The following is a 12,033-nucleotide window of genomic DNA, read 5'->3' on the forward strand; positions in this document are numbered from 1 at the left end:
TTCCCTTAACAAAACTTTATTGTACAAATAAATTCCATACAAACAGAATATCAACAGCTTGATTCACAGACACAATGTAAATGTCAAAGTATATGTATGTAAGACTCCTGCAGAACATCGGCATGTTTTTTTTTCCACAGAATTTCAAGTATCTGTTGAGGAGCTGCCAGAAAAGCTGAGAATCTCTCTGCACACCAGCGAGTGTCAGAGTTTCCTTAAAGACAGTTTCTGCTGCTGGTTATTCACGTAAAAATGAGTGCAGTTTAACACGCTGTACACTTCACCTTTTACTACAACTTGACATTGATTCTGTGAAGATATGGACCTTAGATTGAAACAAGGTTGACGCTTAAGTATCAGGAAAAAGAGATTCACAGCGCCAAAATAACCGGATGACTGTAAAATACATTTTCTTGCTTATTGTTGGAAAGTTGTGACACTACATGTACTCCGTATCAGTAACGTTTGGTGGATATGAACCGGCATTTAAGTTCATAAATGATACGTAACAGATCTATATATGTATACAACTACGCCGATGAGCCAAAACAATAGTAAACACAAACGCTGATGTCCGGCTTGAGGTCAGGAGTCTGTGCAGGTCAAGCTCTGCCACCACAAAGTGGAAAAAAGCATTTCTTTATGGAGAAATGTCATGATGAATGAAGAAAGGATCAAAAACAAATTATGGACACAAATCTGGAAGAACGCTACCGTCTAAAATTTCATTGAGCATGGTGGCATTGAGAAATCTGTAAACCTCAAATACACTGAACCTAGACTAAAGTAAAGTGGACGGAGGTGCCTGTCTTGGTTAAAGCTGCAGTAAGTAATATATTTATGGCAACAATGGATTAATTATATATTTGTAATATGAAACAAGTCCCTTGTTGAGAAAAAATATGGCAAATTTTCACCCAAATCCACCGTTTCCCTCAGCTCTGCAGAGCCTACTAGCCTTTTTTGGCTTATTGATCTGGTTTCTTCCACCAGTTAGCTACTAGCTGGGAACAAAAGTGGGATGTTTAGTTGCTAAACAGGCAAATATTTTCCTCATTAGTAATATAGAGAATGGAAAAGTCTTATTGGCTGGAATAGTGCACATTCACTGGGCAGACAATGCAATTCCAATTGAATGTCTGCCGTGTAAATATGCAACTGTTTGCTAACACATTTACAAAATTATGTATTAAAGTATTATGAGGCCAGAATATTGCTCTGGTGCCAAAAGTGAAGAAAAATCATAAAGTCGTGCACCTTTAAGGCCATAAACATACTGTCTTTATGATTACACTCATGTAACTGCAGGCATTGCATCCAACATGCTTGTATGATTCAAGTGCAGGTTACTGCAGCAGAAGGGTGTTCCAAATGCTGAAAGAGGGTCTTTCAATTTACGTTTTCTTTCTATACATTTTGCATATCTGTCATAGCACAAGTTTTTTATCAACACAGGCTTGTTGAGAACTCATGTTTTACCTCGACATGAAGGTAAGAACAGACTTTTAGAACGTACAACAGTTTCATACGTGGAGTATGTTTCATTCTTAATAAAACACTTACTTTGTTCTACTGTCAAAACAACATAAGCTGAGGATAACACACTGGAACAAAAGCAAAGCTGGCGTATAAAAGCAAACAGAGTAAAACAAAAATTATGGACAAGAGTAAAAATATACTTACACACAAACTGCTATTTAAGTATTCAGAATGTGGGTAGCTTGAAAAGACCCATAAAAACAAAGTCTAACTGTTACTTCCACTGGAAGCAGAGACTTTTGTCTTTGGAAAAGTCCTAAAAAAAATACTGACTGCCTCATGAGATGTAGCAGCTTGCTGTGGTTCTGTGGTTGTGTTTAGTCCTTCCTGGTGATGTCAGTGTTCCAAGTGTTGGAAGCGTCGATGAGGCCCGGCTTCACACCGCCATCCTCCTCACTGATAAAGAAAAAACATGTAAATAGTTTTTTAAACAACAGCAATGTGACTCTTTATCTGCTTTGCAACCAATGCAACCAATCCTGCTGAAGTCAGATTGGATATTTAGTAAACATGTTGTGAATTACCATTAGAGGGGCAACTTTTTAAAGTTTCAAGATTGTATCTCGTTTAGTGTGACCTCCAGCCGTTGTTACGTGTCTAGAAAATTGGCACTAACCGATTATTATTAGTAATGAAAAATAAAAATCTTGGTGTCAAAATATATACAAATTCCAATGCAAGATTTGGTAAAATACCTGAATATCTATGTTTTAATTGAAAGAAAACTTTTAAACAATTATCCTCCAATGTTAATAGTCTATTATTTGTGACGTGTAGCCAATCAGATAGTGCTGTGGATGGGATATTTACTTAGATACTGAGAGTGGTGACTACAGATAAAAAAAAAAAAAAAAAAAAAGGCAGCTTCACCGGAATCAATCTCAGACAATTTATATTTATTTATTCTAGCGGAAATCAGTTTCTTTTAAAAAGAAGAAAATTTTACTGATAATTGAAAATAATTCTGAATATCAGATCTGATAATCATCCAGGCTAATAATTGGTTGACACTTTTTAAAAAGCAGACAAAATCAAAGTTTTGGAAAGGACACTTTTGGAACTGCAAGCATCTTTTGATTCTGCAAGAAGAAAGAAATACTGAATAAACTGGCAAAAAAATAAAAGATAAATGACTATGTGTGTGGGAGATTAGCAGAAAACACTCATTCTTTGTCCAGATTGCTTCTGTAGCCACATAATAAATACAAACAGGCCTACTTTAGTATTATTATCTGCTGTAATCACACTGGTCTGGACCTGCTGTGTTGTGGTTGTTAGCGGAAAAGTCTGCTAAAGTAAATCTGTAATGCTTCTTTAAGTTGCCTTTCACTCTCATTAGAAGGCGAGATAAGCCTTTATTAAACCCACAGTGGAAAATTTGCAGTGTTACAGCCACAAAGGGGATAGTGCAACATCAATAGAAAATAAAAATAAATGAGAAATATACATACAAGGAAAGTATTCCATTACAAAAATGAATTGAGATCCAGAACTTGGAATACTTGGAATCCTTTATACTCAGCTTTTCTCCATTTCAGGTGATCATATAGCTTACATGTGTGGTCAGAATTTTTAATCTCATATTTCGCTTTGTTAGCACAAGTTTTCTGAGAAAGCCAGCCCGTCTTTGTTATGGTAATTAATATTTTTGCCCTTTTCATTGAAGCTTGCTGCAAACTTGAGTTGCATTTCAAACCCTCCCTGTTCATCTCTGATGTTTTTAGTCTCTCCGGAGGTGTTATTGTATTCTAATACAAAAGAGATTCTATTTTCTGCTGTTTTTTGGGGCAGGTGTAGTTAACTGCTCTCTCTGGAGATTACTGACTGATTAATCAAGGCTTTTGTTAACATAGCTATACACTCTGAAGCGCTTTCACATTTCTTTGGCCTTAGACCCAAAGTCTGATGTTTGAATACAGCTTAATTTCAATGGCTGTGGTTTACACTGCAGGAACTTTCCTCTGGGACTAAGAACCTTTTGAGGAACTCGATCCTTTTAGCCATGTTTCAATCCAGAGATACCAGGGTTTAAATCAAGTTCCAGGAAGATTGTTTTGCCCATCATTAAGATCCATGCGGTTGGTTGTATTTTCTGAAGCATAAGGAATGTTCGGTTGTGGCTTGTGGTGCCGAATGTCACTGATCTGTCACGTACTCCAGCGTTGTTCCCAGCAATTTACAACTACCATTTTTAAAAACCTGCAACTGCCAACACATTTCCTTTGATTTGAAGGAAATGCTGAAGAAAAAAAAATAGGGATGTTTGCAATCAATCGCTGCTGTTAATAATTCAACAGATTAAAAAAATAAGGCAGAAAACGAGGGATATGTCAGAAAATGTATTGTAGATTAGCTGTAGTTCCTGGTTGTGCCATCAGGTGGAGCATTTTACTGTTTAATGAGATGAAAAACTGCAGCTTTTTGAGTTTAAGACTGTAGCAACCTGAGAAGAACTATGGACAGCTGCATGTTGGCAAGCAGAGAGCGTTGTTTGCGTTTAGCTAGCAATGAGACTTCTGTGGCGGCTAATGGCCTCTGCACAGAGTTTATCTATTCAAGATGAACCTAACACTGCATTCTTACAGCTCAGTTGGTGTTATAATGAAACATCCTCTGCAACTAATGTCATGTGTTGGTTAAGAATAACTACATCAACATCTAGAATAATGTCCACTATAAATCATTTATTTTAAAAATTAATTCATTACTGATTGGTAACGCTACCAACTATTTGCATCCCAAAGAAAATTCCTCTTATAGATGGACAAAAGGCAAAGTCTACACCTTGTTCAGCATCATGCTGAGAAAGAAATTCAGCAGGAATTTAAGAACATGGTGTGCCCTAAAATTTAGTTAGTCATTGTCTTCTATTGTCGTAAACTGCTACGGTTTGTGGAAATGCAGGCATTAGAGGAAAGTGCCAGGCATCAGTCCCTGCAACTAAAAGTTCTGGGGGCCATTGGTGGCTAAAGTTGGGAAGATAAATGTGCTGATTCTTCAATATTGAAGCTAATATTTGCTGTCAGACATGAAATAATGTATTGTATTTTCATTGGTGCTGACGGTATTTGTTTATATCTCTATGCCTTCCACTCATTTTGTGGATGTTGAATGAGATCAAACAATTCTCACTATTCTCCATTTTACTGGTGCAAAACGTTGGTGCCTTCCTCCAGTAAATGCCAACAAAAAGGCCATAGATATTTTGTAAATATACTTGTGAAAATGTCACTGGTTCCACAGGTACTAATGAATCAGCAGATGTAGTTTTTGACAGAACAACACCTCACAGTCTTTATCTACAACACGACACGCTGTGGATGCTCAAACCTGAGGTTGGATCCCTCAACGTCTTCAATGGTGTCAGGCAGGGGCTTGTTGGCCGTCTCAGGCAGCAGCAGGGTGAGAGCAGAGCCCAGCAGTGGGCAGAGGCCACACAGAACCATGGGAGCGTGAGGACTAATGCCCCTCAGAAGGTACATCATGGGAGCCAGGACACCCCCGGTCCGAGCACACATGGAGCCGATCCCGATCCCATTTTGTCTGAAAATGACAGTGATTAGAAAACAAAGTCCCCGGTTACAGCTAGTATTAATATACAATCTACACCTGCTACTATCTGTAACTTTCTTCAGTGTTCACTCTGCAGGAAGAAGTGGACTTAAGTGAGCTTTCAACTTGTAAAGCTCATGTTGGTCACGCTGTATGGATTGTATTTACACTTGACTGATACAATGCCTGTCTGAGCACCTCCAAATGTGTGATTGCATTCCAGTCTCAATGTGTTCTTCCTGGATTTACACCTGCATTACCATGGGCTTTTCTTCATCCAGACAGTGTTATCTGAATCCAGATAAGTTATCATCGCCATAGTTGCATCATTACTGATACACCAGACACAATTATTCTGCTCTGCCCAATCACAGAGCTATCAGAGAAATCTTTCAGCTCTTACTCAGCAAAATGTAGGAACTGCAACAAGATCAACAGGACATGTATCCCGCCTTTGTATGATACAATATAACAAAAATCCCTTTCTCACATTAGTGTGAAAGTGAAATCTGGTTAACAGATAACAAAACACAACAAAACATGATTTTAGCATTAAAAGAAGGACTTGCTTTTAAGACAATGTTTCATCAAATAATTATTTTCTTTAAACACTGACACATAAGTACAGTATAGAATATAGTACAGCATAGTTAGGGGTGAAACGTCTCTTTTTTCAAATGAAAATAACCTGACAATACCTTGCCCCTGCTTCTGTCTGAGAATGTGTTACATTTCTTTGTCTTATCTGATAATAAAGTAAAAATCTTTATGTTGTATTTGACTATAAATATGTTTCTTGTGCTATTTGAAATTGTATAGCGGCTTTTATTTTCTCAAAAAAGTCGCAACAATTTTAAGGCATTTTGATCATTTTAGTTTTGGTGTGTGGCCATCTTTAGGCACTTATTCATGCCATTTCCAGCAAAGGAAATCTATTGGACAAACCAAAAAGACCCACTACATATTAAAATTTGGTATGGGTATAAATAATTTTGAGGTTATTGTACACAGACCTGTTACATGCTACATATTTAAATGAGCTTGTATTAATATTTTTCTTTCACTGCATTAAAGTATACTAAGTTACTGAGAACTGTTCACTCTGTGTTTAACACTGTTAATTGCAATGAATATCATTGCTTTTTTTGGTCAAAAGACAGTAATCTTGTCTGGAACTTTATTTTTTTCAGGATTAGTCTCTTTATTCATTAGGCGTATTTTACTTTTAGCAATCTGTTCTAACTTCTCAGCTCACTTTCTTAACTAGTTTCATGCAGCAGATGGTGCTCAGCTTTTATGGCTGACTCCGTTCAGAGGTCCTCTGTGTGTCCTGTGTAGCCAGACTATTAAATTTGCTGAACACTATTTTCCAATCCTACTTATGGGATATGTTTCTCCTGAGCACCGACACATATGTATAATTTCAAATAATCTAATAATTTCCCCAGTTTGGGACTCACTGTTTAGGAACTGTAGAAGGAAACTGCTTCTCTTGTACTCAAACATAAACTGCAGCCATCATTTCAGCATGAACACAGATAGATAAATTGATATTATTTGCATCAACCATGCACATTATTGTGCTTGCTTTCTAGAAAAACCACGCATCAAAATCCGATCTACGTAATGTGCGGATGGTGTCTGTAAACACTTAAAGCACTGCTGTATGCTGACATCAGATGTTCCAGCATCTGGTTTCTATATGCTGCACTGGAAAACAGTGTAATATATCAGACTAAAATTCACAACACATTTTTTCCATACACATACTTCCCATTGTCTCACAATGTAGCTGGATATAAGGAGACCTGCTTTAATTAAAGTCCTCTGAATGGGGATAATTTAATGTTATTTACATCTTCAGCATATTTAAACCATTTAACTACTTAGACTAAAACAAAATTCCATATGGACCTTATTTGGTGTCATATATTCCCTGTAGGATAAGACAAATACATTGGCAAAAGAAATCCTTATGGAGCTTTTGGCAGGAGGCTGGTAGAGGATTGCAAAAACACACTGCTCGATTCCAAGATTTTACATTAGTCAAAGATGCTGCGAGTCTTTTGAATTCTTTAGTGTAAAGGTTTGTGTTTTTTCTGTGATGAGATGACACTGAAATAAAAATATACTAATATATGTTTGCACAGTTCTCAAGTCTATTCGTTGGCACCATACTCCATGCTATTCTGTGTGATCAAGGCCCATATTTATCAGATTTGTAAGAATGACACTACAGGAAGCTCTGAAGACTCAACTTGAAAGTTCTTCAGTTTCAAAATGCTTAGATGATATAAAACCACAAAACTCATAAAATGTTTTTTTATTTTTGTTGACTAAAATAAAAATCTAATTACAAAAATTTCACTAAAACTAATGTAGCTTTTTGTCAAAAGGCTAAAACTAAATCTCTACAACGGTGTATTGTTTTATACTTTGATCTTATCTGGTTTTAATCTCTGTAAAGCACTTAGTCAACCATATTTCAGATACAAACTGTCTTGGACTTGACTTGTTACATGATAATCAAATGGATACAGCACTAAAAGAAAATCATTCCAGGCACAAGTTGGCAAAACATTATCTATGTTTCATAAAACTGGTTGGACAACTAACGGGCAGCTTACTGCCTCAAGTCAAAAGGCTTTTTGGCATCGACGTTCAATTACAAGACAAAAACAGCTGGCTGAGTTTCAAAGTGAATTCCATGCAGAGTCATAAAATACTGAGAAAGACCTGTTCCAGTGCCAGTCAGGGTTCATGCAATTCTTTGCAGTTCGTTCTTCAAGTCATCCCATTAAAATAAGTCAAATGAGAAATGTGCTTGATTAATTTTCAAACAGAGAATTGTCTCTCAGTTTAATTGTTTACTTTCAGGTTGTTGCTTTAGTGTTTGAGTTTTGAACAAAAAGTACTTTTTTCTCTTATTATTTTCCATTTTTCTGCTCGGTGTTTGTAGTTGGACTGTTACCATGGTGTAGTTTGAACACGGCTCTCAACATCATCCACTGATTTCAATCCTAATTATTTAGTTTCGAAATTTAGTCAGTAAGTTGTGTGATTTAATCTGACGTCATTTTCATCTCTAATATGTAATAACGGAGTAGCTAGCTAACTTAGGCTAGCTAGCAAAGATATGTGCTGAGGTTGCGTCACTGAATGGCAGTGCTACATTGCAAAATGGTGTAATAAGACATGCCTGTATTCCTCACCATGTGGAAGCAGATAGAATCCATCTGGAAGATTACATCACCCACAAAATATTTCTTCTCAAACCTACTGAAGCCTTTCTGACTGTGCTGATAAGAAATTAAGCACCTTTTGCATTTTGTGGATCTAATATAGTCTGTTGGTGTTCATTGTGTGACTAGTGCTCCGATCAGCCAGCTACAGTACTCCGTGTTAATGTGTCATCCAGTATGCTTACTCAGTTAGTTTCACTGCAACAGATGTACTGTAGCATAAAGTGTGACCAAAGATCCAGTCTGCTGTTGGACTGATAATGAAATGAATGAGGCTGGAGAAATTTGAAGACATTAAATTTGATTGCTGAGGTTCAAACAATTGGCAGCTCTTTCAGATCTATTTTTTTTCCTTTGCTTTGACGAGACATATCTGTGGGAAAATAAGGTGTGTGCTGTTGTCTTCAGCAATTTTAACTTATTCCTTCTTTAACTTGTACCTTGTACATTAGGCCGACAGTAAAATTAAAAAAATAATCTTGGCTTGCAGCAGCAAACAAGCTGATGATCTCAAGTGTTCTCCAGAAAAGCTGAAAGATGGTGTGAAGACTGTGATCAGAAAGTTTTTTGGCTGTTTTTGATGTAGACTACTGTGAATTAGAACGTACACTACCATTCAAAAGTTTAGGGTCACCCAGACAATTTCATATTTTCCATGAAAACTCATACTTTTATTCATGTGCTAAGATAATTGCACAAGAGTTTTCTAATCATCAGTTAGCCTTTCAACACCATTAGCTAACACCATTAGAACACAGGAGTGATGGTTGCTGGAAATGTTCCTCTGTACCCCTATGGAGATATTCCATTAAAAATCAGCCATTTCCAGCTACAATAGTCATTTACCACATTAACAATATCTAGACTGTATTTCTGATTTATTTTTTGTTATCTTCATTGAAAAAACTGCTTTTATTTAAAAACTAAAGACATTTCTAAGTGATCCCAAACTTTTGAGTGGTAGTGTACATTTATTTTACAGATTGGTATTGCAGTCCCACGAATAATTTACACCTACTTCTTATATGCAGACAAACCCCCATGACAACTAGCCTACCAATCAGACACTTCGTCAATATCAGGAGACAGAATCACCACAGTCCTAAATGATCTTCCTGACATAATATTGTATTTTCTGATAGTCTGATTATAAATTAATATCCCAAGGTTTTCATTTGCCAAGGTGAGAAAAATGAAACTGGATATTTGAACACAGTTTTTGTTTTTCCAAGTCTGCATTTGTGAGTAGAAAACTAAACTGCAAAAAGTTAGGAAAGTCAGTTGGTGACCCCCAGAGAGAACAGCTACAGTTTGTAGCCAAAGCTGGCTTAGGAACATTTTGCTTTGGAAACCAGGATTTTCTGAACACACAGGGGTTCATGGGAAGGTAACACTCACCTGATAACAGTGGGGAACACCTCAGCTGAGTAGACGTAAATAATGGACAGAGAGGCTGTGATCCCAAACTTCCCAATCATGGCCAGGACAGTTTTGACATTAGACAATTCTAGAAGAAAGATCAACAATAGGTGAGGAAACAGGTTTGGGAAGTATATGAAAGTATTAAACATGGAAACCACAACCACATGTTTAGACAACATAGAGTCTACTGTTCATTCCTCTGTTAGTACAAGGACATCTAGAACATGAAGTTGAGCTGAACATGCGCATGCGTGTTCGTACCACTGGGGATGAAGATGGTCAACAGGCAGGCAGTGCCGCCCACAGCGAGGAAAGCCAGCTGGGAGATCTTACGGGATCGGTTGAGGGTGAAGAGAGTAATGGTGCGGGCAGGCATCTCCACCAGACCAAAGATCATCTGGGTCAGGTAGATGTTCATTCCAAAGTCAGAGATATTGAGGGACAGGCCGTAGTACACAAGGACATTGACGAACCTGAGGCATGTGGAGAAGACAGAATGTTTATTACCTCATGTACTTCTGCTATGACTAGCTGACCCTAATGTTGTATGTGAAGCCTTTTTCAAAGCTACCATGTAGAGACAAACATCTTTCAAATGATTCTGAAGACAAATATTTTCGTTTACATAAACTAAAATGATCAAGGTTAAAAAACTGAACCATTCCACTGCTGTGATTTCTGATAGTACCAAAGGATGGCAGCAAAGTAAGGAATTTTCAAATCCTACACACAATGACTTTAAAAAACGTTCTACTTGGCAAATCAGCACTTTTCCCTGTTAAATATTCTGCAGTTATAAAATAGTCGTGTTTGTTTGTTGTTCTGTTTTTATCTGATTTTGTAAAACTGTGATGCAAATAGTTTTAAAACATTCTTTCAGGTTTTATCCCTGCAAACAGTTTAGTGTGAAATAAGTTTCATCACAAACTTATACAGTCCATTAAAAGTGAAATGGTCTTTAAAAAAGTTTTTGAAATATAAAGGATTGCCCAGCCCTTTTTTTAATGTTACATATGATTAATGTCAAGCGCTTGCATATGAAAGTGTTATTTTTTCCAATTAAGCTTTTAGCCATTTCCTAATCTTGACTTTAGTCATTTAATTTCCAAATGTTCGGTGTCAAACTTTCCAAATGGAACTGTCTGGCATTTGAAAGGGGGAACAATGAAATATTGCTTGTTAAAGATAAAGAATCATATTTTTTAAAAAACAACACTAACAGTTGTGATTAGTAGCAAAGCATCTGGTACTAAGACACATTCAGAATTGAAAATGCTTCTAAGCAATACCTTAGTATCAACCTCTGACTTTACCTTCTTCCATAAACAGAGCTGTGGCTTACAGGCAAAATGTCACATGAGAGTGGGAGCCTCACCTTGTTGTGTATTCATTGTGTATAAAATTATGTAATGTTCTTGGACTCTTTCATTATTTTACAACATCAAATCAGTAGATACAGTGTCTATAAAAAGTATTCACCTCCCATAGAAGTCTTCCCTTTATATAATTTTTCAGCATTGAATTGTGGTCAGTTTAGTTTTGGTTTTTTGGACAATAATTTATAAAAAAAATGTTAAAAAAAAATTGTGTCAAAGTGAGAAGAAATGTCTACAAAGTAATGTTAATGATTAAAAATATAAAATGTAAAATTAGTGATTGCATAATTATTTACCCGCTTCAAGTGGGTATTAACTAAATTGAGCCTGTGTGGATAGATCTCAAGTGGCATTACACATCTGGACACTGCTTTTTTACCACATTGTTTCTTGCAAAGCTGCCTTAACTCTGTCAGGTTGCACAGGGATCATCAGTGAACAGCCCTTTTCAAGTCCAGCCTAGAATTCTCAGTTGGATAGAGGTCTGGTCTCTGACTCAGACACTTTAGAGTGTTCACCTTGTAGTCTTCAAAGTCAGCAGCAGTGTTTCCTCACTACTACTTCTTATACCTTGTTTAAACTACACAATATTTTGTCGAATAAGATGGTCACTGTGTCAGTGATTATAGATGATGTGAATCGGTTGTTGCTTATACAGCGGACGCTAATCATGGCTTGGCATCTTTCACAAACTGTGTGATATCACTGAGGAGGAGATGACAGGGACCCACGACCAGAAACATGAATGGCATCCAAAGCAGTGTCTGCGATACTGGCATAGCAAGAATTTACGACTCCATAATTAATATTCAGTGCGCTGACACTAAGCCAGTTAAATCTTAAAATGTTGCTGACATATGAAGATTTGATTAAGTCCACAGACATATTAAACATATTTATTA

General features: G+C 36.7%; 1 protein-coding gene across 3 annotated transcripts in view; it reads right to left on the bottom strand.

The window, feature by feature from the left end:
- The window catches only part of si:dkey-119m7.4 (uncharacterized protein LOC560629 homolog), a 26,046-nt gene continuing 14,013 nt past the window's right edge, over positions 1-12,033 (bottom strand). For all 3 annotated transcript variants that reach the window (XM_055015877.1, XM_035942315.2, XM_023296958.3), the window contains 4 exons: positions 10,017-10,228; positions 9,732-9,840; positions 4,870-5,082; positions 1-1,935 (listed from right to left, as the gene is read on the bottom strand). In XM_055015877.1, the coding sequence (XP_054871852.1) occupies positions 1,857-1,935; positions 4,870-5,082; positions 9,732-9,840; positions 10,017-10,228 (613 nt within the window). In that variant the 3' untranslated portion in view covers positions 1-1,856. The remainder of the gene's footprint in view (positions 1,936-4,869; positions 5,083-9,731; positions 9,841-10,016; positions 10,229-12,033) is intronic.

The sequence above is a fragment of the Amphiprion ocellaris genome, chromosome 12 (assembly GCF_022539595.1).
Source record: "Amphiprion ocellaris isolate individual 3 ecotype Okinawa chromosome 12, ASM2253959v1, whole genome shotgun sequence".
NCBI classification, from domain to species: domain Eukaryota; kingdom Metazoa; phylum Chordata; class Actinopteri; family Pomacentridae; genus Amphiprion; species Amphiprion ocellaris.